The following is a 27,876-nucleotide window of genomic DNA, read 5'->3' as shown; positions in this document are numbered from 1 at the left end:
GGATCGGGTTGGAATTGCTTATCTGTGTGTCACAAAGACGTGTGCGTGAGAAGACACAAAGCACAGAGGGACGTGGCACATCCTTCTGGAGTGTCACTTCTGTGCGGTGCTCGGTGATTTAAAACACTTATTACTGTAAAACAAGCACAGCTATTTTTTATGAAGCAGCACACAAAACACATATATTTAAATAGCCGATTTCACTGGGAAAAGAGGTGGGGGGCCTGTTTTAGATGAAGAGACATCGGAGAGACCCAATACCAAATGCGTGAAACTGGGCAGATTCCAGGTTGAAAAATGTAGACATTTTGATACGGAGGAAGTTCTAACGGGATCATGAGGGGTGTTACGGAATCGACGTTAGTCGTCTTAGGTGTGGTGATGGCCTCGTGGTTTTAAAAGGGCCTGTGCTGAGGGGAGACCTGCTGCAGCGTGCAGGAATATTTGGAGTAAAGAATTCTGTCACCACCTTACTTTCAACAGTCACTGAAAATGATGTGTGTGTGAGAGACGCAGAGATTGGAGTCCAGGTGGAATGGACATTGGGCTTTAACCCGCCGCACCAGCCGCAAGTTGAAAACCTGCTGCAAGTTGAAAGTATCGCTGAGTCCAAAGTGTATTTCATGTTGCCCTGTGGAGCATCAGTTGTCTGCCCTCGCGATTGCGAGGCTGGTCTGGGAGCGGTGGCCGCTGCCCCTGCCCAGCATCCTGAGAGTATCTTACCACTTATTGCTAGTGCAGGAAGAGATCGAAATTGGAAATCTGCTGTGGGCTTTCTGCTGAATATGTATTGCATCTGTACCATTGTAAAGTCGACCCATCATATGGCAGAGGCTGTATGTATATAGATAATTATGATCGAAAATTTTCCAAAAAAAGCCGTAGGGCAGGAGGATCATACATTTTACACATTCGTGGTAAACTTTCACAGTTACTAATTTCAGGAGCCCCTTCCTCTGCTCCAGTTCTCCTCTGCCAGTTAAGGATACTTGACAGAGAAGCGTGAGGAGCCCTCGGTTCTGTTCTTCTCTGCAGCACTCTGTCTGCGAGGCCCGGGGGAGGCTAGGACCCCGTCTGTAACCTCGGAGCCCAGTACAGGGTCTGCTGTAGAGGGATGTCAAATAAATGCTCCCTGAATAAGCAAAACCACTAACTTACATCCATGTGACCTTGGCAAAACTGTATCTACACCGTCTCCCCTTCTGTAGGAGGTCGGACTACATCACCTGTCCTTCCCCACCCTGGCACCTTTGGGTGCTGCGGTTGGGGCTTTCAGGCAAGGTCAGCCATCTTTTTTCCACACAAAACCCAGAGCCCCACCAGGCAGAGATGATCAGTGAATCAGCCTCTGCTCTGAGCTCCTAAGGTTTAGCTCAGCCATGGCCTTTGGGAGAAGTGTTCTTGGCTGAATCAGAACATGTGATTGAGCAGCGGTTTCCTTGAGAGCCAAGGGGTGGCCAGGGAAGTCAACTTAGCTTTCTACTGCCCTCTTGGCTATAGTCATAGCCATGGCTAAACCAGTGTCCTCCACCTTGATTACACATTGCAATTACTTAAGGAAGCTTTGAAAAATACTGATTTTTTCACCCTAGGGATTCTGATTTAATTGGTCTGGGGTATGAGCCAAACATCTGGGTTTTTAAATGCTCCCAAGGTGATTCCATGTGCATTCTAGGGCCCACAGCCACGAAGGCCTGCATCCTGGTGACGGGGTAAGAGCTCGAGCTGGGTGTGCACTTGGCATTGCTATTCTCAGTTGCTGGATCTTGCGTGTCACTTCTTTGGACCTGTGCACCTGTATGTGACGACAATCCAGTGAGATCACGCCCACAACACTGATCCAAAATGAACAGCGAAATAGGTAAGGACGGCTATTCATGAGCCCACAGGAGGCGCCTCTGTGGCTCTTCCCGGAAGGAGGGAAACTTTCTGAGCCCAGAGGGCAGTGGTCCTCAAACTTGTATCAGAATCACCTGGAGGATTTGTGCAACCAGATGGTCAAATAGCTCCTTTTCCCAAAGTTTCTGGTTCAGTGGGTCTCAGGTGGGGTTTAAAATTTGCATTTCTATCAAGGTCTCGGTGATGCTGCTGCTGCTGTTCCAGAGACCACCCCTAGAGAACCACCGTTCTAGAGCAGGGTGTCTCAACAGCCCCACCAACGGCACTTCAGAGCACCTGTGGCCTCGACCCGCTCGAGGTGCACAGCATCTTGCCAGTTGTGTGTCTCCAGATGCTGCCACATGTCCCTTGAGTGGCAAAATTACCTGCTTTTAAGAACTACTGGTCTGGAGGACAAAAGTTAAAGAAGACTCTAGGAGTCTAGGGGGTTTCAGAAGCAAGTGAGGAAGAGAAGTCGAAGCCTGACAGGAGGGCAGAGTCTGGGATGGCTCAGGGCTGGCTGCAGAGAGGGTGGGTGCCCACCAGAGTGTTTCCGGAGAGAGACCGCTCAGGTCTGGGGTAGAGACAACTGAGCAGAGGGTGGGCCCGGAACTCAGACTTGGCTCCAGTTGGTCCCACAGGAATGGGGGCTGTCCTTTAAGTCTAACTCCTCCTTCCATCCCAGGACACAGCTGTCAAACTCTGAAGTCTCTTGGAAGGAGCAATCTTGTCCTAACTCGAATGGCCTGCAGCCCAGTCGCCTGGCGCTCCTTCCCACCTGTTGCCCAGCACACACGCTGAGGTATCGACAGGCAGCAGACTCTAGGTCCGCCTGTGAGAAACAAGTACCTCGCGGCTGCGCCGTGAAGCAGCTCTGACAAAGGCCCTGACCCGTCCAAATCCACCTCACGTCAGTCCACAACACTCAACCAGCCAATGGGGGAAAAAAACCTCGGCTCTTTTAAGTGCCAACAGTATTAAGTGCTAGAGACGGTAGAGTCATAAAGGGAAATTAACTGAAAACCAGAGATGCCATTACTCATTCGGGAGCAATCCATCTCTCCCAAAGTGAGAATTCAATTTGCACCCTCTGGGGATATTTTATACTCGAATCTTTATTCCCCAGGCCAGGGCCTCTCTCTCCTCCCCATTCTAAGTGGTGCTATTTCCTGCTAATGGCCCCTACCCGGCCTCTGCGGGCACTTGGCAGGAGTGAAGAGGCTAAGGTTGGAGGGAAGCCCTTGCCATCTCCAGGGCCTTTGTTCTACCCAATCACTGCCAACTTCTCAAGGTATTATTAATTAGGCTTTTAAAAGTGCAATGTCAAGGTTCAAACTTATTGTATGCCATGCCAAGAAAGACGGCTGAGCAGAGGGGATTGGACTAACTGTGAGGTACGTGGGCCTTCACAGGGATTAGGAAGTAATCTGTGACAGTGTGAGAGCTGTGAAGAGCAGCTTGCAGAACATCTCTGGCCAAACCTCTCCTTGTTAAAGGCATAATCATATATTCATAATTACTGCTCGGGCCTGAGATCTAAGACACCATTCTCTTAGAAGATTCCACTATACTTTGTATATTAAAGGCTCTAAACAGTTCTGTAGTAACATGTTTCACCAAACTTAACCCAGGCTTTTTCAGATTTATGAGCTGAAATCTTTATGCCCCAGTGTTGCTAATGTACCTGGGACAGTGTTCTGTGGAGTACACTTTAGGAAACCCAGGATTTAGCTCCTACTGAAGTCTGCAACTTTACTACCTGCGGCTCCCCACCTGTGTCAACAGTGAAGTTCAAAGCGCCATGTTCCTCGTCCGCCTGGCAAAGCCCCCTCACTTTTTAAGTCCAGATCTGAGCACAATCCCATAATCTGGGAAAGTTCCTCAACTCTACAATAAACTGCTGTTTCCATTGGTCTTTACTAAAATTTTATTCACTATATTAAAAGTAATTGGTTTGACAGGTTTAGCTGTCCTGTTAGTTCCTTCTTCAGTAAGTTAAATATTGGGCATGTGCTCACTTAAAACCATCCTCTCTCATATGATTCAAGATACATGGATGATTCAGGTTTGTGAGCTGAAGTATAAAACCAAATGTAATTAGAACAGGCTGGAGGTGTGAAGACCTCTGTGTTGAGATATGAGATTTCGGAAAAGACACACCCTGCTTCTCAGCGTCACGAATCCATGAGTGCTGGTCTGTGTGCTCAGCACGGTCACCCAGTGACCAGGGAGACAGTAACCTGTCTTGGGGATAGAAGGCAATAAACAGCATTGCTTAATACCACCGTCAATTTAGGAAAGAGAGACAAATAAGCAGAATCATAAATAAGTCTCAAAGTCATGGCCCAGTTATACCAAAACTCTCATATTCCTTTTGAGCTGATTTGATGCAAACTCTCGTCTAGAGAACACTAATCAGAAAAGTGCTGTTTTTTTTTTGTTTGGTTTTTTGGGGGGGCAGGAAGGAGGGAAAAGGGACAGAACTTTCATTAAAGGTCATGTAAAAGTAAACAAGGTTGTTTCAGACTTTATTTATCACCTCTTTACTGCTATGGTTCTAATAGGGGAGCAGTGTTTGTTACTGACACTTATTCTGTCATTTTCACAAGAGTGAGTAAACCTACAAACACGTAAAGGGGGAGAAGCCCAAAGCATCCCAACAAACAGCTTCTTGGAAGTTTAACAGAATTACCCCACCTGTCCACACCCCGCCCCGCTCAGACTGGCAGTGATCAAGCAAACAAAGGACAGCAATAAGTCCAGTCTACACAGCTCTTGTAAAAAGGCATCTATTTGGCTTTTAATACAAAATGACTCAGAGAAATACAGAAAGAAAATATACAAGGCAGTTATTGAATAAAAAAAAAATGCCTAAACAAGTTTCAGTCACATTCTGTCTTCAGTCTGTATTAGAAAACAGGAAGCTGCACACCAACCAATGGCTGTTCCTTTGAAGGAATATTAAAAAGAAAAAAAAGTAGAGAGAGAGAAAAAACAAAACCCCAAACCAAACAGTCCCTGAAATCTGGCAGGTGGTTTTTAACAGGCCACTGTACGCTAGCCGTATTCATCCTGGTGAAATGAGATACATGTGTTTGTTGGAATATGGCCGCCTCCTTCTAGTTTCCTGGTCTTCATCCGAAGGGAGGGCGCTGGCCGGGGCACCACCGGGTGCCGCTGATGCAGCCCGAGGTCAAGCAGCCCTGGAGTTGTCCACTCCTCGTCCTCACTGAATCTCCCCCATATACAGTCTCTTGTCACTGGACGCTGAGAGAACTGAGGTGCAAGAACAGAGAAGAGTGACTGGTCATAATGAAGGCTCAAAGAGACTTGGTGTTCAAGGGCTCTTATTTCAAGAGCCAATTTTGGTATAAAAGAGCCATTGGATTTAGCTTAAATCCCCCTCCTCCTAAACACCATTCACGGGTAATTGTAGCCTGGCTTTTCAATCCACGTCCTCACAGGACAACACGGTGAATGTGCTGTAGGAAATAACATTATCAGGCTCCAAATCCTGATGTGTCCCATCAGTCACATCATGGGAAAAAGATCATCTCAGTCCCTCTGGAGAAGAAGAATCAGTGTCGATGTTAGGCATTTTCTAAGTGTGCTTAGGCCTAAACAGAGTCACATTTTTCTCCTTAATTTCAAGGCCCATTATTTAGTTTACAAAATGACTGGCTAGCCAATAAAATGTGAGTTGTTACGATTTAAATTTGAATATCAAGAAATGTCATTTTTAATACAAACACTTAACTGAAACAGACTTGAAGCCAATAAGCTAAAAAAAATGAGATCAACCAAGATCACTCTGAGACTGAGAAGAAAATGAAACGATGCTCCTACCCCACCACGTAGGACAACGGTGAGACTGTAACGACAGCCATAAAGAGTGTGCGTGGACACACAGGAAACAGACAGCCACGCCTGCCTCTGTATTCTCAGGGCTCCCTCTGGGGGACTCCCACAGTTTCCCTTCCCACAGTCGGGACAGACTCACTGATGGGCTCGTCGGGGTGGAAAGCAACTTCATTGATGGAGCCAGCGTGGCCGGGCAACTTATACAAAATCCTCCTGCTTGTGGTATCCCACACGTACACAAACCTGCAAGGGATCGTGAAGAAAAAAATTAAGGCCTTTCAGAGATGAGGACAGGGTAGAAGTGTGGCCTTTTAAGGGAAATGGATGTAACAACTATTTATTCCATCCATATTTATTGAATTGTATTGACTTTTAAAAATTAGAAATAGCCCTGGCTGGCATAGCTCAGTGGATTGAGCGTGGGCCTGCGAACTACACGATCGCAGTTCGATTCCCAGTCAGGGCACATGCCTGGGTTGCAGGCCAGTTCCCAGCAAGGGACTCATGAGAGGCAACCACACATTGATGTTTCTCTCCTCTCATTCCCTTCCTCTCTAAAGATAAATAAATAAAATCTTAAAAAAAAAAAAAGAAATAAAGACTTTGAATAAGGCATGGACCTGCCCTTGAGCAACTGAATGGAGAAATAGAAAGAGCCAAAAATATCAGCATGATTGGTATTTTTGAACACAAGCTTATGAAATAGGAAAAAACATGGAGAAAGAGTTTCTCCTACAGACCCCATACAGAAATCTTCCTCAAAGAGCACCCCATATAATTAGGCTGTAGTTAACATCATATACATCCAGGACTGTCTTGAAGGTAACCCAATTAATTCATGGTAGGTTGGGAACCTAGGTTGTAGAGGCACCTAAACTTCTAATATAGTATTCAAATCACAGAGCCAAAGAAGGAACAGGAAGTCTGTGCTATATAAACACAACCCAAATATACATTTGACCCAAATCTTGCAGTGAAAGAATACTGAATTCTAGCATGGGAAGGGTCCAAGCGCCATCAGGTAGTCTGAACTCATTTTACAGTAAGAAAACTATGGTGCAGTGACTTTTCCAAGGTGACACAATTCATCAGTGGCAGAACTAAAATCAGAACTCTTACTATATCCCAATACTCTCCTTTGTCTTACTGCCCTCAAACACCTTGTCCCCCACCTCCCCCATACGAAGTTCCTTTGACCCTCAATCTCGCTTGATTTTAAGCTGAAGGTAAATAAAGAGATATTATCTTCATATGACCACGCAAAAATTATCTGTTGGTAAATTTAAAGGGCTCACGGTTTTCAAACAGGTTGCATACATTATTTATTTACACATTAGTTTTGTTGGGGCAACAGCTAAAAGGGTACAGTCATCAACACCTGATTATAAAATGCCTAGTTCTTTTTTTAAAAAATATTTTAAATTTATTTATTTTTTGAGAGGGGGAAGGGAAAGAGAAAGAGTGAGAAATAGCAATGTATGGTTGCCTCTCATGTGTCCCCTGCTGGGAACTGGCCTGCTACCCATGCATGTGCCCTGACTGGGAATCGAACTGTGTTACTCTGCTTCGCGGGCCTGCACTCAATCCACTGAGCTATGCCAGCCAGGGCCTCAAGTTCTTTAGATTCTATATTTCCCATACTATTCTTGCCCTCCCCCTATCTATTTTCTACCTACCGTCTATGCTACTTATTTTCTATACCTTCTCCCCCCTTCTCCTCCTCCCACTCCTGTTGCTAACCCTCCATGAGATCTTCATTTCTATGGTTCTGCTCCTGATCTAGCTATCCTCTTAGTTTGCTTTTGTTTTAGGTGTGGTTGTTAATAACTGTGAGTTTACTGTCCTTTCACTGTTCATGTTTTTTATCTTCTTTTTCTTAGATAAGTCCCTTTAACATTTCATATAATAAGAGCTTGGTGATGATGAACTCCTTGAATTTGATCTTATCTGAGAAGCACTTTATCTGTCCTTTCATTCTAAATGAAAGTTTTGCTGGATAGAGTAATCTTGGTTGTAGGTCTTTGGATTTCATGACTTGGAATATTTCTTTCCAGCCCCTTCTGGCCTGTAAAGTCTCTTTTGAGAAATCAGTCTGATGGGAACTCCTTTGTAGGTGACTGTCCTTTTACCTCTTGCTGCTTCTAGGATTCTCTCCTTCATTTTAATCTTGGCTAATGTAATGATGATGTACCTTGGTGTGTTCCTTCTTGGGTCCAAGTTCTTTGGGACTCTCTGAGCTTCCTGGATTTCCTGGAAGTCTATTTCCTTTGCCAGATTGGGGAAATTCTCCTTAATTATTTGTTCAAATAAGTTTTCCACTCGTGGCTGTTCCTTTCCCTCTTCTGGTACCCCTATAATTTGGATGTTGGAGCGTTTAAAGATGTCCTGGAGGTTCCTAAGTCTTTCCTCATTTTTTTGAATTTTTGTTTCTTCAATTATTTTCCTGTTTGGTCATTTTTTCCTTCCTTCTGGTTCACTCCCTTGATCTGAGTCCCAGTTTCCTTTCCATCACTATTGGTTTCCTGTGCAATGCCCTTCATTTCAATTATTTTAGCCTTCATGTGTTCCTCTAATTTGTGACTAAAATCAACCAGTTCTGTGAGCACCCTGATCACCAGTGTTTTGAACTGTGCATCTGAAAGTTTTGCTATTTCTTCATTGCTTAGAGTTATGGGCTCTGGGGCTTTGAGATCTTCTTGAGCCATTTTTGGTCTGTTCCCACCCATTTAGTATGAGGAGCGGAGACTTAGGGGAGGTGGCTGGGTTATGTCGCTGTATGTGGGGGCGGGGTCACAGCGGGGAAATGGCGGCCCTCTCTGCTGCCTCTCGTTGCTGGGGCCCGCTTGGTCCTGTCTCACTGCCCACTCCCTCGCTGGTCTATCTGCGCAGGAATGCGCCACCACAGTCAACCCGCCGCCCTGTGCCCTCACCAGATCCACCGGTCGCTCACTGGGTTGCTCACTGGGTCAGCCCTTTGCAACCCCACGCCTGGGATCTGTACGCCTGAGTCCGTCTGACTGAGTTTTCCTGTGCAACCCCGCTCCGCCAGCTACTGGTTTCGCCCCTCTTACTGGTCAGGCTGAAGAATTCGTTACTTCCAAAAAGTTCAATTTTCTGTGTTCTGGCTGTGTTTTCTGTTGCTAGTATTTTGTTGTCTCTAAACTTGGTTGTGTGAGAAAGCACAGCGTCTCCACCTATGCCTTCATCTTGGTGGAAGTCCTAAAACGCCTAGTTCTGATGTGGCAGTACTGAGTTGGCCAAAAAGTCCATTTAGCTTTTTCCATAAAACAAAAGACAGTTTTCATTTTCGCCAATAACTTTATTGATTTGGTACTTTAAGTATGTCGGATATCTCCCACTATCGGCTTCTAGTGGGTAGAGGCCAGGAGTGATGCTCAACACCTTCTAATGCATAAGACAGCCCCACAGCAAAGAATTACTTGGCTAGTACATCAATAGTACCAAAAAACTTTGCAAACCACTTAAGACACAGTCGACCAGGCACAGCACTTTCTCCTTACACTGCACAAACCATTTTTTGTGTTTCAGTTGTATTTTTACCTTTCTTGAAATAATAAAGCACAATATGTTGAAAATATTGCTTATTTTCTTCCGCCTTCAATATAAAAATGGCTGCACAAAAATTCACCAATTTTGGTTGTTTATTTTTTTAGTTCACACTGATATGACAGCTGTCACAATACAATGTAACAGAATTGTTTCAAATGAAGTTAAAGACAACTAAGGGCTACTAGAGCCATCATAGGAAAAAAAAAATGAAACAAACTTTTTGGCCAACCCAATAAACACTTTCAGTCTAAAATGGTGAAAAGTGTTTGAGTTCTGGTGTCAGAAAGACCTGGATTTAAGTCTCAAAGCAACTATTTAATACCTAAGTAATCTTAGACAATCATTTATATAACTTCTCTGGGTTGCTCTTTCCTTAGTTATTAAGGATGGAAACAATGCTGATCTCACAGTTTGGCTGGAAGAAATAATAAGATAATATATGCTAAGCACCTGGCACACACAATTAACAATAGCTATTGCCATGACAAATACATTCATTATCAAACAGAATCATATAAAATCAAGAGGTTGAATAAATCATTCACAGTAGAAGACTGGCCAGTCTTCCTGTAGTCTATGATACTGACTTAACAAATAGTTTATTTTTTATTATATTTTTCCAATTACCATTTATCACCCTTATAACCTCTTCCATGCCCAACAACCTACCCACCCCCCTCGTTACAACAGCACTTTTGAAAGGTCTCAAGTCTGAAGATGAGGAGGTAGGCGATTTGCAAGTACAGAGAAAAAACTGGCCAAATCCAGGCCAAGCTGAAAAGCAGTTTTCTGAGAAAGAAGATTACATTTCCCAGGCACATGAAGGCCAGCAGAACCCCCGATCTCCAAAGGTTTACTTCAAGGCCTCGCTCTCCATGGCTGCCAATTAGATACTAAATTTAGAGAGGTTCCATGTCCTATCGTTACTTTGGCATGGCAACATTCGGCAGGAACTGGCTTTTTATGTAACAGAGCTGCATGCTGACTTCGGGCTAATTGGAGAGGAGGCTTGTGATATCTGGCCAACTCCCAGCAGGTAGACAAGCAGACTTCCCCCAGGCCAGAGCCATGGTTCTACATGTAAGGTTTAAAGAAAAAGAGAAGAGGAAAGAGAGGACACTGAAAGTCTGTGCCAATGTCAGAAACAAACTGCTCAAAAAAGAGCTTAGGTGAACATCACTTAAAAACTTAATCACATAGGAAAGATACAGTATCTCTCCTATGTGATTAAGCTACTAAAAATAATGTATTTAAGCTTAATAATGTGTATTAAGCTTTCTCATACAAAGCTACTGAAAATAATGTAAAAATACTTTAGAATGGTTCTTATTCTGTCAGAATGCAAGCCACCTTCTGCTGTGCACCTGTTTAAGATCTTTAGCAACCTGAGAACAGAACAACTCCAAGATTCCGCTTTAAGGAAGCTCTCTAAACCACGGGCCTCAAACCATCAACGTGATACTTTCACCTGGACCTCTTTCCCCCCACAAAATAGCGAAACACTTGTTCATTGTTCCTGCATTAACCTTGCCAGGAAACAAAAGCCCATTTGGAATTTCAGGTATGCTCACAAACAGAAAGATGCGGTACAGACCCAATGAGGCTTCTCTGTGGCCCAACTAGGGACCCAAATGAGAGGAGACGCTGGAACACACTGCATCTATCTCACACTGCATTAATTGTGAGAGCCTAGGAAAGGCTTCATGCCTGTGGGATGGTGCTTGTTTCAGCGGGACAGCAAAAAATCTCCACAGGGGAAGGAAGATGGGAGCCAAACCCAAAGTTTGTCACCAGAGAGCTTCCTCATTCTTTACCATTCCACATCTATGGCCCAACAGCCTGGGCACTTGGACACCCCTGACCAACCTCTGACTCCCTCCCAAGTATAGGTCACCATATTCAGGGTAAAGTGTGACTGCCATCCTTGAACTAGGAATTCATTCACTAAGTGCTCAGAATAGGGCTAAGCCTCATTCTCTGACCTCTATGAGCAAATACTATACTGGGGGTACCCCACTGTCTGTCTGACAATAAGATGTAATAAATGCTAACAAAGGTTAGGTGTACAAAGTGTGACTACAGCATGAAACAGAGAAATTAGTTATGCCTGAGAGGTAAGGGAGAGGGACGGACAGGAAAAGTTTACAGATATGAGAGGTGATCACTAGAGAGAGGAGTCTGAATAACGGAGAAGGGGAGGTAGGAGAGAGCAGCCTGGAGGCACAGAGGATGTGGAACAGGGGACGTTCCACGTGAGTGAGCACTGCGGTGGTGGGTGATGTTTAAATAAACCGGAGCATGGCAGAAGAATGTGATAAAAAAAACAACCTGGAGTCAGATTATGAGTCTGAAGTTTATTGTGATGGCAAAGGGAATACAACAGAATCAAAGAAACTGTTTACCCTCCGTGTGAACAATGTATCCAAAGAGGGCAGAACTGGTGTTTGTCTGATATGATCTTTAAACTCCACATAGTGCACACAGCTTCGTCTCTGACTACAGCTAGAATTCTCCACGTACTCTAGCTTAGAGTCCACACCTAATGTATTAAACACGAGAAGATACCTGCACAGCTCGACCACTCTTTACCACTCACCCAGGAGCCCTTACCTGTCGGCTGAGCCGGCTGCTATCTTGCTTCCATCAGGTGACCAAGAACATCTCAGAAGATTCTAAAATGATGAATAAGCAAGAATTCAATGAAGACACTAATGTACCAAACTCCTCTTTATTAGACTACAGAATCAATGATTTTAAATTTCTTAAGCAGAGTTTTAATCCCCCCCAGAAAGATGATCAGCAATTATTTCATATTTTGTGACCCAATACAGCATACTTTATAAGTGCACAATATAAAAACCAACTGCGGAAAATGCTTAATTTACAGTAGAGTGGACCTGGCAACAAAATTTTGTTCTACCTACAAATGGAGGCTCCCTTGGCTCCATTTACCCCGATCCTCATTAAAAATTTTGATTATCTTGAAGAAAAAGAAAAACCAAATTCAACAACAAAAGACTTGATTTATAAAATGTAATAATCTCAATGGGATCTAAAAAGAAAACCATTTGTCTCTGTTTATCAAATTACCTGGGGGAAAGCTGCTTTCCCTGACCTGGGATGCCCTGGCTGCTGTAGCTCAGTGGACTGAGCGTGGACTCTGAACCAAAGGGCTGCCGGTTCGATTCCCAGTCAGGGCACATGCCTGGGTTGAGGGCCGGGTCCCCAGTAGGGGGAGTGTGAGAGGTAACCACACATTGATGTTTCTCTCCCTTTTTCAATCTTTCCCTTCCTCTCTAAAAATAAATACAATCTTAAACAACTTACTTAAAAAAAAAAAAGAAAAAAAGAAAAAAAAGCTAACCTGGGGTTTGAGAATTTAGAAAAAATTTCTGTCTCTCAGAATCTGGGCTACGGTGCTTGCTGAGGAGAGAGAGGTACCGTATTCTGCCTTGTATAATGTGCTCCCGTGTATAATGCACACCCACGTGTTTGGCCCAAATTATCAGGAAAAACCCTTTCATTTTAATTTTTTAACTCGTTTTTATTTATCCATATTTAGATACTTTTTTTTTGTCTTTAAAGGAGTTTAGCATTTATTTTTGAACAAATTATGGTACGAGAAATTTTGTGTAACAAGAAAACACAAGAACAGATACAAGGTATTTCAGGCACCACCTATGTATAACACATCCTCATTTTTCCCTCAAAAATTTGGGCAAAAAAGTGCACATTCTACACAGTAAGATACAGTATTCTCCGGGCTCTAGTGACTGGTCACTGGGAGGGGGAGAGAGGCTGTCTGGGTAACAGCCATGGGAGCCTGGGTCCCATTGGGAACACTAATCTAAGAGGGTCCAATTCCCAAAGAATTAAAAGGACAGGAGTGACTGTCTTGTTGAAGTTGGAGGTCCTAAACCGGCAGGTTGGCCCCATCACTGTTTACCTATGTGACTGCCCTCTACCTATCCTTCTATTAGTTTTGTTTCTAGCAAGAACAGTTTTGATGGAGAACAGTGTTACTGGAATGCAGTTCTTCTTAGTGGAGCTACTGATCTTTATCCTTAGCACCACCTCTCTTTTTAAATTTAAACTGAGATAAAAGTGACAGAATATTCTACCAGTTTTAGGAGTACAGCATGATAATTTGATATATGTGGATATTGCACCTCAGTATTCTTTTCAGTATTTCCTTGAATCAAATGGACAGTAGAACTCCTCTGCTGTGTAGAACTCACCTTTTCAAAGTTGTGCACATTTCCTTGAAATATCTTTACACACCTCTCTTTGGGAGCAAATGGTCGGACATCCCAGACCCGCACTGTGAATTCAAATAAACAAAGCAAAACAGTTATCAGCCAGAGGCCTCCTGAGAACCCAGTTGAAATCAGTATTCTGACAACAACAGATGCTATTTCCTGGGGGGAGAGTGCGGAAAAGGTCAACATGGTACACTGTAACCTGTGAATTCAGGCTCTTTTAAGAGAAATAAAAAATGCATTCAAGCCTCACTAACTGGGCCTAAGGGCACAGAGGAAACCTGAGGGGAAAGGGAGGAAAAATGTCAAACACAATGCTGGGGACCTGCAACAAAGAGTAGTTGAGTTTAACATTAATTTCAACAAAATGTTTTGCAAATGATTCCTCTGCCAACCCAAAGAGTCACATCCAGCAAAGCTTTGATATGGCAATCTAACCATCACTGACTGCTGAGACATTCAATCTATAAAAATCAAACTTGGGAATAAGCTTTTCCAATTTTGCTCAGAGGGGCACCTGACAGTCTAAACTTGAACAAGGTCATGTATACATATATATCAAAAGAGCACTGTATCAAGAATAAAAAAGTGAACTTTGATTCTAATTTTAGCTCATATATATATAGTGGTATCAGATAAATGGTGAGGTCCTTTGTGTTTTGGTCTCCTCTGTAAAAGGAGAATAATACCACTTGTTCCTTTTTCTAGCGAGAGTATTTAAAAATCAGGTAAGATGAAATATGTGAAAGGGCTCTAAAAGATTGGAGGTAATTAACAAAAATAAAGAATTTGTAATTTTATTATATAGCCATGATAAGAAATTCTTTTTCTCCTTATTTTAATAACCATTTCAGGAAGCTCATCTTTCCTTCCTGTGAACAATGCTAGAATTAGTCAATGGTGAATCCACTGAAATCAGAACATATGTGAGCAGTGTGGGTGAACACAAACGTGCAGTGAGCAGTGGCTACTGCTGTCATGTTAAATGTCAAAATAAAACAATAACAAAAGCACAAATCACAGTCCTCAAAGTCATAGGTATAAAAAGGCAAAAACTATGCATAAAGGTTTGCTACAAAGCTGACGATACGGACAGAATGCAAAGAATGCTCATTCATTCAGCAAGTATTTACTGAGCGCCCACTGAGTGCTTAGACAATGTTTTTATCACAAAACATCAGTGAAAACTCTTCAGCTCCTGACAAGCCTATGAACTCGTATACCAGAGGGACGTTTCCAAAGATATTACGCATATAATCCAACAAGTCATCCTCCTTTTCTGCTACACCCATCCTCTTCCCAACAACTTAAAAACAGGCAAAGAAAAGAGTGTGTGTTTGTGTAAATTCACAGTTAAGATGTTTTAACGGGGACCTCTTGTCACACCAATGCCTTGGAGTGGGAAAGGAAGACACAATGGCAAATACAGCACAACTGAGCCTCAACAGGTCTATCGATCATCTGAGTTTGGTGCTCTTCGAAAATGCCTGAGAACCGCCTTGGATGGATCTCCAGACTCTCCTATTTCTCAATAAAGAAATCATCAAGAATTTCTTGTGTCCTGCCTGAATCCACAGCCTTGGATTCACAGCACACCAGACCTAAAATAGGCCTTCAAAATAAAATACCAGTCCTCTTAAAAAAAAAAAAATCAATATAGAAACCAATGCCCAGAGAGGAGAAATGTTATGAGCAAAGTTGCTCAGGGATTAGGTGGCGGATCTGGGACTGGAATCCTGGCTTCTGGACCACCTCTTCCAAATGCTTTCAATTACATGTCCTCCTAAGTGCCCTGGTGAAAACCTGGGAGCTGTCCTCTTGGACTCTATTTATCCCAGCACACATTTCTAGCACCCAATGACCACTTTTCTTTAGGTTCCACAGTGACTGAGTATTTGAAGTGCTTTCCTTTACAAAGTCACCTGTATTGTCCATTGCATTGGATAGGAGATAAGAGCCTTCGGAACTTAAACTCAGGCCAGTCACGGAATCTGCATGGCCTCTCATGGTGTAGGTCAGCTTGTTCTGGCGCAGGTCCCAGACCTGCAAAACAAAAAGGTGCTCTCAGAAATCAAGCTGTGAACAGCAAAGGAATAAAATTACCAGAGAGTCAGTTGCCTGGAGAAAGTGGTATCCCTTCTTAATCTGGCCCTGGACCAAGAATTACTTAATAATAAAATATAGGATTTCTGTCAAAGAGGAGAAACTTTCCTCTTTCTGAAAAGGGAGTCAAAGTTACTAAATATATTTGACTAGATAGATACAAACAAGTCAATGTCAAATATTAAGATAAAGTTTAACAAAAAAATAATGAAATTTACAGAGGTTATTTTCTAATCATAACAAAACATATCAGAACTTAAAAAACTAAGTAGCATTTAAATTGCTTAAACTATGATTCTTAGCAAAAACCCCCACACTATTATAACTATATAAAAATAAGCAAGACATGTTATGTAAAAAGACATTATGACTGCAAGTACATTGCATTTAACAGATAACATGCAAAAACACAGAAGCTAAACAGTTTTCTTTTTTTTTAAATACTTTTTTTATATTTTATTTATTTACTTTTAGAGAGAGGGGAAGGGAAGGAGAAAGAGTGGGAGAGAAACATCAATGTGTGGTTGCCTCTCGTGAGTCCCCTGCTGGGAACTGGCCTGCAACCCAGGCATGTGCCCTGACTGGGAATCGAACCGCGATACTCTGGTTTGCAGGCCCGCGCTCAATCCACTGAGCTACGCCAGCCAGGGCTAAACAGTTTTCATTTAACGTCATAATATGTATCTAACACACACACACCAGCTGAAAATAACATACTGTCAAACAAAAAAAATACTGTTTAAGTTATGGCTCACAAACATACTGCAACACTATGAGCTCTCCGGCTAGAGGTAGGATAGCAGAGTGGAAAGAGCAGAAGTTTAGGGCCAGACTTAGCCGGTTTTTGCTACTTAAAGAGTTATGTGTTTTGGCCACTAACCCTTTCTGACCCTGTTTCCGGTCTGTGAAATGGGACCAGCAACATTTACTCCTTGTGGTGGTGTGAGGATAACAGAATGCTCAGCAACATGTGCCTGGCACACAGAAGGCTCTCAATGATTGGTAGCTTTCATTAAGCAACTCCTAAAGATAACTCTGAAGCTATTAAGCAAATATGGGAAACACAAAAAAAGTATGTATATTTACACAGACTATAACTATGTAAAAAATATATTAAAGCCAATAGAAAGGGTCTGAAATGTCATATAGAAAAATAGTAGCACCCTGACTGGTGCGGCTCAGTGGACTGAGTACGGGCCTGCGAATCAGAGGATTGCAGTTCGATGCCTGGTCGGGTCACATGCCTGGGTTGCAGGCCAGTTTCCGGCAGGGGATGCATGAGAGGCAACTACGCACTGATGTCCCCCCCCCACACACACAAAAAAGAACAGCAATTTCATTAGGGTCACTGGTATCACACATAATTTCCTCCAGATTCAATTAAAATTACCATTTACTATTAGTTTTTCTAAGTAAAAAAAAAAAAAAAATGCTGTCCCTTTAGGCAAGACACCTTCCTCATACAGAAATGAATTTCATGTTATATGTCAAAGCAACACACAAGGCAGACAACTCCATTTCCCCATTAACAGTTCATTAATATGTGGGATCCAACATACTTTACATAGTCATTTTTTTCCTATCAAGATGTGTACTGGATCAATAATCAGGAAAATTTTAAATGGCTGACTTAAAAAAAAATTTTAGTTCAAGCTGTTGTTCCTCTTTTTCAGAGCAGGCACTGTTGAAATCTTTAGCTTTGTAACAACTAAGAATGAAATTCATCATCTCTTACAGCACTTGGGTGCTATCTCCAGACACTCACTACTAAGGTCTACACATAGTGTTTGTGCAGAACCAAAATGTATTTGGGATTCGCCACACAAAAAGTGAGTAGGGCACATATTTAAGCAAAATATATTTTTTAAAGATTTTATTTATTTATCTTTAGAGGGGAAGGGAAGGAGAAAGGAGAGAAGTATCAATGTATGGCTGCCTCTCATGCGTCCCCTGCCAGAAACTGGCCTGCAACCCAGGCATGTGACCCGACCAGGCATTGAACTGCAATACTCTGGTTCGCAGGCCCATACTCAATCCACTGAGCCACACCATCCAGGGCAGCAAAATATTTTTTTAATTTTTAAGATTTTATTTATTTATTTTTAGAGAGGGGAAGGGAAGGAAAGGAAGAGAAACTTCAATATGTGTCTTCCTTTTGCACGCCCCCCCACCCAGGGACCCAGCCAGGAACCCAGGCGTGCACCCTGGACTGGGAATCAAACAGGTGACCCCTTGATTCTTAAGCTGGTACTCAATCCACTGAGCCAAACTGGCCAGGGCAAGCAAAATATTTTATAAATGTCCTATCCTAATCAACTATTCAGTGAAGATCTTGGCATCTCTTAGTGAAAGGCACTTGGAGATTAAAAAAAAAAAAAAAAAAAAAAAAAAAAAGGGCACAATTCCTGTTCTCCAGGAACTTTCATAGAAATATAAGCAGTGAGAGGTCTGTACAAGGTGCAATAGCAAAGAGGGCAGAGGGGTTAACTCTCCTGTGGCACAGGGCTGGGAGTGAGAAATGGAAGGTTTCACAGAGAATGAAGCACTTGGGCAGGTTAGGAAAGAAGAAAGAGAGAGCTTTTACTTAGACGAAGCAGAAAGGTATTGTCAGGCAAAATGTGTGAAAGCAGAGAAGCATGAAGAAATTGCTGGGCTGTAGGGAATTTGACAAAGAAAAGCAACAGACAGTGCTTGAGAAATAGGCAGGCAGAAGCTAGATCATGAAAGGTTCTGAATGTCTGGCTTGAACTTGATCTTCCTCATTGAGGAAAACAGAGAAGGATTCAAAGTAGTGGAATGAGTTGGTTAGATTTACACTCCAGAAAAATGCTTCTGACCCAGATAATGAAAAAGATGAGAGCAAAGACTGGGAAATCAATGAAAATCTATTCTAATCCCTTTCCAACTACATTAACAACAACAACAACAAACTCATAAACTAAACTCCCATTCTGGAGCTCAGGATTATAAGCAATGCCAAAGAATTGCCAGCTTAGTCCTTTAGGCCACTGAGAACAGGCACATTGTATTTTTTAACTCATTTTCCTGATTCTCCAATCCTATTCCCAGAAAGGCCATCCTAGGAGGCTGGAAGACACATATTTGTTCACAAGCACACACAGAACTTGTTCCCCTCAGATTTTAAAAGGGGCTCCTGTTCCCTACTTGTTCCCCCTTTCTTAGAATAGGTGGTACTGTCCAAGAAACTCAGAAGCAAACAAAAACTATGATCCTGATTCTTTCAGGATCATCTCTGAATGTTGCGAGGAGTACAATGATTTGTCAAACAATTCCCGAAGACTGGTACCAAAGGTTACATTTGATATGATTCCATTTATATGACACTGTAGAAAAACTATAGGACAGAGAGAACAGGTCAATGGTTGGTAGGGGTTAGAAGTATGGAGAGGGTTTGACAGAGAGGAGCACTGTGAAATTCTGGGGGGGGGGGGTTGACAAAAGTTGCTCTATACCCTGTTTATGGTAGTTGCACAAATCTATGCAGCATTAAAATTCATAGACCTGTACACTAAAAAAAGTTAATTTCACTGTACGCGAATTTAAATACCAACAGTAATACTAGTAATAATTTTAAAAGTACAAAAATTATTGTAACTTAATGACATTAACCTACTTTCATGTGTATAAGGCGGCTTCTAGCAATTTTAATGCTAGTGGGCTCCCAAACTTCACTCCGGGAAATCCTGCATTAGCTATTAAGATGGTCTAATTAAATTCCCATGCTCTAATTCCACACTTCCCATATAGTTACACAGTGGAAAGGTTGAATTTTTGAAATGGTGAATTCTGAAGTACCTATGAGACATCCAAGTGGGGGACACCCAGCAGCTGGTTGTATGCAGGGGTCTGAAGCTGAGGATCTGCTCTGGGAATATAGAGTCATCAGCCTAGAGGTGACAAGGTCACGGAAGTAGATGAGAACTTTGCAGGAAGAAGGTGTGGAGTCAAAGAGCACCCAGGCAATCACTGCGATGAGTGGTATTTAAAGAATGCACAGCGAGACCAGCTCACAGAGGTATTTGGGAAGAATATGTCAGAGGGGCAGGAGATTACATTGTTACAATCAGTTGAATTAAAAAAAAAAAAGACTAAAAGAATTTACTAGATTTTTTAGAGCTTAAAATAAAAAAAAATCATTTTTTGATGTTTATTGATTTTAGAGAGGGGAAAGAAGAGAGAGAGAAACACTGAGCTGAGAGAAACATGGATCTGCTGCCTCCTGTACGTGCCCCAAACAGGGATTGATCCTGCAACCCAGGTACGTGCCCTGATGGAGGATCAAACCCACAATCTTTGGTGTGTGGGGACAATGCTCCAACCACTGGCAAAGGGCAGGTTTACTGGACTTAAGAGATCATTGGTGACCTTGAGAAGAACAGCATCAATAAAATAATGGAGACAGAAGCCAAAATGCTGAGGAGTGATCAGGAGATACAGAACTGAGGGATGAAAGAGAGGTGGGAATTTCAGACGGCGAGTGTAGGGAAATCTTCAGGGGGGTTCCCACAGGAATTAAGAGCAGGACCCTGGAACTGAACTCTGAGGTTCCACTGCTATTAGCCATACAACTTTGGGTTAAGCTGCTGTATCTCTCTTGGCTCAGTATCTTCACCTATAAAATGAGATTAAGGTACTTATAGTGTTGTTGTGAATTATTCATTAAATGAATGAATAATGTGAAGCTCTATGAACACTTGACAGAAAGTAAGCACTGTGGGAGTGCTAGGTGATGACATTATCGTCATCATCACCATCATATTATCTTTCAAAAGGGCCGTGAAGGCGAAGGTGGACAGAACAATAACCAGAGAATGCAGAGTTGAGAGAAGATTCCTCACAATAACCTTGAGGTAGATTTGTCATTATTACCTTTGATACACATAAGAGAAAAACTGACACTTAGAAGAACCCAAGTCTTAAAAGCTTGGGCTACATTGTACTGCCACACGATCTACTGCCCCTTCCTCCAACATCATTAGTTTCTCTCATTCTTACTTATAGACTCTCCATGAATTCCTTTCCATAGTCTAAAAAAGAAAGGAAAGAAGAAAGGAAAGAAGAAAAAGGAAAGGGAAAGGAAAGGGAAAGGAAAGGGAAAGGAAAGGGAAAGGAAAGGGAAAGGAAAGGGAAAGGAAAGGGAAAGGAAAGGGAAGGAAAGGAAAGGAAAGGAAAGGAAAGGAAAGGAAAGGAAAGGAAAGGAAAGGAAAGGAAAGGAAAGGAAAGGAAAGGAAAGGAAAGGAAAGGAAAGGAAAGGAAAGCAAAACAAAACAAGACAAGACAAGACAAGACAAGACAAGACACACTGAGAGATTAGGGCAGAGAATCACCCTAACTGACTCACTGCTATTTTATTAGGCCAGCACAGTTTAAAAAAAATAAAAGAGGTTTTGCATGTCTTTAGGCAGGAAATGCACTCTTCATTTTCAGAGTGCCCCCACAGGGACCCCACACTTCCCATTAACTGCCTGGTCCCTGAGAGTACTTATTTGAGCAACCTTTGTCTTAGAAAGTCAATCAGGATAGGACAGAAAGAAAACAAGATCTATCTTCCTTTTCATTGGTATTAAGTGCAAGCTACCACAATCTCAGAAGTTTGAAGATTCACTCCTGTGAGTAAAGACGGTGAACGAGAAATGTAACACAAACACCAAACATACCTTGATATCATTGTCTATTCCACCAGAAATAATCTGGTCACTTGTGTCATTGAAGGTCACAGCTAATACCTGGTAGGTATTCTGAAATGTTTGAATGGCTGCTTTCTTCCGGATGTCCCAAAGCTGAAGCAAAAGAGGAGGAGAGTCTATGTTAACAACATGCCACCAAGTAATTGCATAATATACTCCTTGGTCCAAGGACTTTACAGAGATCAACCCATTTCTTTTATTTTTTTAAAGATTTTATTCATCTTTAGAGCGGAAGGGAAGGAGAGAAGGAGAGAAATATCAATGTATGGTTGCCTCTCAATGCGTCCCCTGCTGGGAACTGGCCTACAACCCAGGCACATGCCTTGACTGGGAACCGAACCATGATCCTCCAGTTCACAGGCCCGCGCTCAATCCACTGAGCCACACCAGCCAGGGCTCAACCCATTTCTATTAGCATCCAATTCAGAAACTTCTCTGGGTATTCTAGTAACATGGTGAGAAGTGACCACAATTTTGCCAGTGTATCTATCGAAAGGTTGGTGAAACAAATCACTTTGGTTATATTTTCAGAGTCCTTTGTTAAAATTTAAATAAATGTAGTTAATGAACACCTGCATATTCATATATCCTTAGCACAGCAAGAACCTCAGACCAGTGTTTTCAAACAGTAGATTCTACCTTATTAGTGGGCTGCAACTTACATTTAAAAATATATAGAGAGACTTCCGGCCAAGATGGAGGGGTACGTGGAAACACTGTGCTTCCTCCCACAACCAAAATTAAGGACAACAGAGATTTACAAACAAAAACACAACCAGAACAGACAGAAAATTGAACTGTGCAAAAGTTCGACAACGATTTAACCAGACTGTTAAGAGGGGTGGAGAGGGATCACCACAGGAAAAGGCAGTGGCAGCTAGACCTGGGAGGGCAGGCGGTACGGGGCTGAATGTGGTCACACATTCACGTCCAGATAAACTAGGCAAAAACAGGCAGCAAGACAGACCGCGCAACCCAGGGTCCCAGCAACAGGAAATAAAGCATAAAAGCACTGAATGAAGCAGTGCTGGCTTGTGGGCAGCGGCAGAGGGGTCCAAAATCCGAGCTCTGAACAAGCACTCTAGCTTCCTCTCTGACCCCACCCCCACATACAGTGTCACAACCCAGCGACCTGGGTTGCCCCGCCCTGGTGAACACCTAAGGCTCCCCTCCTCATCCAGAACGGGAGTGAACAGCCCCAAAAACGGCTCAATCAGAAGAACAAAGGAAAGCCCCAGAGCCAATAATTTTAAGTGACCAAGAAATAGCCAACCCATCAGATGCAGAGTTTGAAACACTGGTGATCAGAATGCTCACAGAACTGGTTGAATTTGGTCGCAAATTAGATGAAAAAAAAAGTGAAGGCTACACTAAGTGAAATAAAGAAAAAATGCACAGGGATCCAATAGTGATGGAAAGAAAACTGGGACTCAAATCAATGGAGTAGACTAGAAGGAAGAAAAAAAACCGACCAAACAGAAAAGAATGAAGAAACAAGAATTCAAAACAATGAGGAGAGACTTAGGAACCTCCAGGACATCTTTAAACGTTCCAACATCCGAATTATAGGGGTGCCAGAAGGGGAAGAGAAACAGCCACAAGTGGAAAACTTTTTTAACAAGTAATAAAGGAGAACTTCCCCAATCTGCCAAAGGAAATAGACTTCCAGGAAATCCAGGAAGCTCAGAGTCCCAAAGAAGTGGGACCCAAGAAGGAACACACCAAGGCACATCAGAATTACATTAGCCAAGATTAAAACGAAGGAAAGAATCCTAGAAGCAGCAAGAGATAAGGGGACAGTCACCTACAAAGGAGTCCTCATCAGACTGTAAGCTGATTTCTCAAAAGGAACCTTACAGGCAAGAAGGGGCTGGAAAGAAGTATTCCAAGTCATGAAATGCAAGGACCTACATCTGAGATTGCTCTATCCAGCAAAGCTTTCATTTAGAATGGAAGGGCAGATAAAGTGCTTCTCAGATAAGATCAAATTCAAGGAGTTCATAATCACCAAGCCCCTATTATATGAAATGTTAAAGGGACTTACCTAAGGAAAAAAAGATAAAAAAGATGAACAGTGAATGGACAGCAAACTCAGTTATTAACAACCACAGCTAAAACAAAAGCAAACTAAGTGGACACTTAAAACAGGAGCGGAGCCACAGAAATGGTGATCACATGAAAGGTTAGCAACAGGGGAGTGGGAGGAGGAGAGGGGGAGAAGGTACAGAGAATAAGCAGCATAGACGATGAGGAGAAAATAGGGGGAGGGCAAGAGTAATGTAGGAAATGTAGAAGCTAAAGAACTTATGACACATGGACATGAACTAATGGGGGGGAAGGTGGGTAGGAGGGAGTGTACAGAGTGGAGGAGAATGAAGGGGGGAATGGGACAACTGTAGTGGCATAATCAATAAAACATATTAAAAATATATAGAGAGAGCAAATTATATCGGCAAAAACTAGAGTAGGAAACACTAAAAGAGTGTCCCTCTATAAAAGCAGATCATTTAGAATGTCCTTCAGTTTGGGTTTGTCTGATATTTACTTATGCTTAGATTTAAGTTACGCATCTTTGGCAGAAATATTGCTAAATGATGCTGCACTTTCATTTTATCCTACTGAGTGACTCAAAATTGATTTGTTCCATTGCTAATAAAGTTCAATTTGGTCATTTGATTAAGATATTCTTTTAACAAGCTTTCTTACATAAGATGTTCAAGGTGCAGAGGTGTCAAACTCATTTTCACCAAGGGCACGTCAGCCTCGAGGTGCCTTCAAAGGGCCAAATGTAATTTCAACTCCTTAACAGTTAAGGGGTAGTTACATTTATACAGTCCTAAAATTATTTTGGCCCTCTGAAGCCAACCACAAGGCTGATGTGGCCCCTGGTGAAAATGAGTTTGACACCCTTGATCTAGTGCTTTCCTGCCAGGTCCTGAAATAATGAGCCCTGGTTCCTTTTAGTAGCAAAATGGTATTTGAACCCAAGGTGTTATGATTCCTAAACCCCTCAGTGGACAGTTAGAAAATATAGGTATACATAGGTACACACATACACATCTACAGCTATTTTTTTCTACACCCACCTGTTTATATATTAAATGTCCTGAGTTCACATTGATGCTTCCAATGTGACACCAACAACACAAGACATATTTTAGTTTTCTCTCTCAGTATTGGCAACTCCTTTCTCTAGCAGCAAGAAATCTATCTCCCATTATACTTATATTCACTTATTTGATCAAACTTCCTGTACGTAACCAACCTCCCATAATTTTTTCCACCCTTCCCCTGCATGGATTTCCCCCTTTCCTGTTTGAACTGTGATTCCTGTTCTCAACTGACTCTGTGAACCCCATTCAGGTCATCCTTCTGTGTGAATGAACGTTCTCTTCACTCTGCTCAGGCTCTAATACCCTTCTTGAAGCCCCCCTTTCCTGGGGATGTCATCTTCACCCTGCTTAGCCCCTGACTCCCTACCTGAACTGTTCCCACCCTTTGTGGGCACTCTTATCTCAGCTCTGAAACCCGTATTGTCTCAACCTTTAACTGATAAGCTACTCAACGTGTAGATGATCCTTTTACCCCAGTAGGACACTGACTCTCTAGCCTGGGCAGTGCCCACTTTCTCCCCGAGTCCCCAACCTGAGATACCTATCGTGTGTTGTGTGGATGCCTCCTTACCCCACTCAGTCTCCATCGCCCTACACCGGACGGCCCCATCCTTGGCAGATGCCCCCGTCCTTGGCAGATGCCCCTCCTTAGCTCACTGTGCTCTGACACACTACTCTGGGCCACTGTGGCCCACCCCCACCTTTTACCCAAACATGTTCTCTGCTTTGGTCTACCTAATAAAGCTAGAACCGAGCTGTTTGGGAAAGAGAACAACTTACTTACATACACACACGATGTCATCTGATTGCTTTATTAGAAGAAAGAGTGAATTACTAAAAACAACTTAAAAACTCCTGGTATGGATAATAACCAGGATATTACTACTAGACTGAAAATGCAGGAGTTACTGAAACCTTGGCTTCCTACTGAGCACTCTCACAAGTAAAAGGCCACATGATGGTTTTCTCCTTAGATAAGCAGAAGTTATTAAATTCCTGTACTTTTAAACCTAGTAACAGAAAATAGTAACACTAAAGCATTCCAACGTGACGACTAAAAAGTCTATGTAAAAGATTGTTTGATGAAGCATTAATTATAAATATATGAAAATTTAAAATAAGGAACTGGTTAAAAAGCAGCCATCTTTAGGTAATGTGACATATTACACATTAAAAAAATACTATCTTGAGCAATAAAGTTAAAGTAATTACTTCAAATCATGTTTTTTATTTTTAAAATTTTTTAATTTTTAATTTTACTATTTTTATTTATTTATCTTTAGAGGGGAAGGGAAGGAGGGAAGGACAGAAATATCAATGTATGGTTGCCTCTCACGAGCCCCTGTGGGAACTGGCCTGCAACCCAAGCATGTGCCCTGGCTGGGAATCGAACCGCGATCACGTGGTTCGCAGGCCCGTGCTCAATCCACTGAGCTACACCAGCCAGAGCTAAATCATGTTTAATTACGGGAGAAAAGACAGACATATATTTACAATGAAGAGTCACAGAAAACAAAAAAGCTAAGAAAGATAAACATGAAGACAGAGATAAAGATAAAATGAAAGAAACTGAGAGATTTCTGGTTGGTGTGGCTCAGTGGATTGAGTGCCCGCCTGGGAACCAAAGGGCCACTGGTTTGATTCCCAGTCAGGGCACATGCCTGGGTTGCGGGCCAGGTCCCCAGTGAGGGCTGTGCGAAAGGTAACTGCACACTGATGTTTCTCTCCCTCTCCTCCTCTTTCTCCTTCCCTTCTCCTCTAAAAATAAAAAATTTTTAAATCTTTTTTAAAAAAGTGAGAAAAGCAAAGGAAGGAAAGGTGGAAAGAAATAAAAACAGGTTCCTAGATGTTTATTATATCAGGGCCTCAATAAACGTTTGTGAACAAAATTCATCAGGGCACTCTCATCTCTAACTGCCCTTTGAAATGCCAATTATCCAATCTACTACTATCGAAACTTTCCAACTGTAATACACCTAGGTTAAGAGCTCTGGCTTTTGAAGCCATTCCTAAGCCAGACTCCCCTCCTAGCCAAGCATCAAGGCACCCCAAGCAATTAGATTTATTTTGAATACTGTTTAGTAGAAAAACATCTCAAAGCAGAAATCAATGTTACTTATCACCTTTAATTATGGGAAAAAAGCAAATTCATTTTAAAAAGAAACAATCACAAGTTTAGTGTGATCTCTCTGAGGTATTCCTTTGAAGTTCCCCCCTACTTAATCATTTATATATCAAGAGTTGAAAATTAGTGCCAAAGAAAGAATAAAATGTTTGGTACCATAAAGCAGTGGATCTTCCTGTGCCTTTGAAAAAAGCTACTAATTCTAGGTCTCATTCTTGTCACTTGTAAAATGAGAATTCTGGACAAGATCAATGGCTTCCACAATGTCAGAGACCTACTACACCAAATCATTTTAAGGGCACATTTAAATTCTGATTCTTAAAAGCACAACACCATTTACATTAGCATCCATTAAAAGAGAAATAAGTATAAATTTAACAAAATATGTACAAAATCTATAAAGGAAAACTTTAAAACTCTCATGAATGAAACCAATGAACTAAATAAATGGCAGGATATTCCACATTCATGGACAGAAAGACTCAATATTGTCAAGATGTCAGTTCTTTCCAATTTGATCCGTAGATTAAATGCAATTCAAACCAAAATTTCAGCAGGTTATTTTGTGGAAGTGAACCAACCGATTCTAAAGTTTATATGGGGACAAAAGACCTCAAATTGCCAACACAATATGGAAGGAGAGCAACAAAACTGAAGGACCAAGACTACCTGACTTCTAGACTTACTATAAAGCTACATAATCAAGACAGTGTGGCACTAGCGGGAAGAAAAAAAAAAAAAAACCACCCAGAAAAAAGTCAATTAAGAGAACAGCCCAGAAATAGACACCCATTAATAGTCAACTGATTTTTGACAAAGGAGCAAAGGCAATACAATGGAGCAAAGACAGTTCCTTCCACAAGCGGTGCTTTAACAACTGGATATCCAACTGTCAAAAAAGTGGATCTAAACATAGCCCCGAAGCCCTTCACAAAAATTAACTCAGGATGGATCACAGAGCTAAACGTAAAAAATAAAATACGAAACTCCTAGAATTTACCATAGGAGAAAGCCTAGATGACTGTGGGTACAGCAATGCCTTTTTAGATACTATACTGAAAGCACAATCCATGAAAGAAATAATTGATAAGCTGGACTTCACATTAAAACTAAAAACTTCTGCTCTATTTAAGATGGTATCAAAAGAATGAGAAATCAAGCACAGACTGAGAGAAATATTTGCAAAAGACACATCTAATAAAGGACTGTTATCCAAAACATACAAAGAGCCCGAGCTGGTGTAGCTCACTGGATCCAGC

At 42.0% G+C, this 27,876-nt stretch overlaps 1 protein-coding gene across 1 annotated transcript in view; it reads right to left on the bottom strand.

Annotated features, from left to right (window-relative positions):
- Positions 1-4,651: 4,651 nt before the first annotated feature.
- SNRNP40 (small nuclear ribonucleoprotein U5 subunit 40) overlaps positions 4,652-27,876 on the bottom strand; it is a 30,490-nt gene continuing 7,265 nt past the window's right edge. The window contains exons 5-10 of the mRNA XM_037149678.2: positions 21,350-21,472; positions 15,491-15,611; positions 13,548-13,630; positions 11,920-11,981; positions 5,879-5,982; positions 4,652-5,154 (exon numbers count right to left, since the gene is read on the bottom strand). Coding sequence (XP_037005573.1) covers positions 5,105-5,154; positions 5,879-5,982; positions 11,920-11,981; positions 13,548-13,630; positions 15,491-15,611; positions 21,350-21,472 — 543 coding nt within the window. The 3' untranslated portion in view covers positions 4,652-5,104. The remainder of the gene's footprint in view (positions 5,155-5,878; positions 5,983-11,919; positions 11,982-13,547; positions 13,631-15,490; positions 15,612-21,349; positions 21,473-27,876) is intronic.

Source organism: Artibeus jamaicensis, unplaced genomic scaffold (assembly GCF_021234435.1).
Source record: "Artibeus jamaicensis isolate MK-2021 breed Jamaican fruit bat unplaced genomic scaffold, CSHL_Jam_final scaffold_847, whole genome shotgun sequence".
In the NCBI taxonomy this organism is placed as follows: domain Eukaryota; kingdom Metazoa; phylum Chordata; class Mammalia; order Chiroptera; family Phyllostomidae; genus Artibeus; species Artibeus jamaicensis.
Note: the sequence above shows the minus strand (reverse complement) of the source record. Positions and strands in the feature narration are given on the sequence as shown.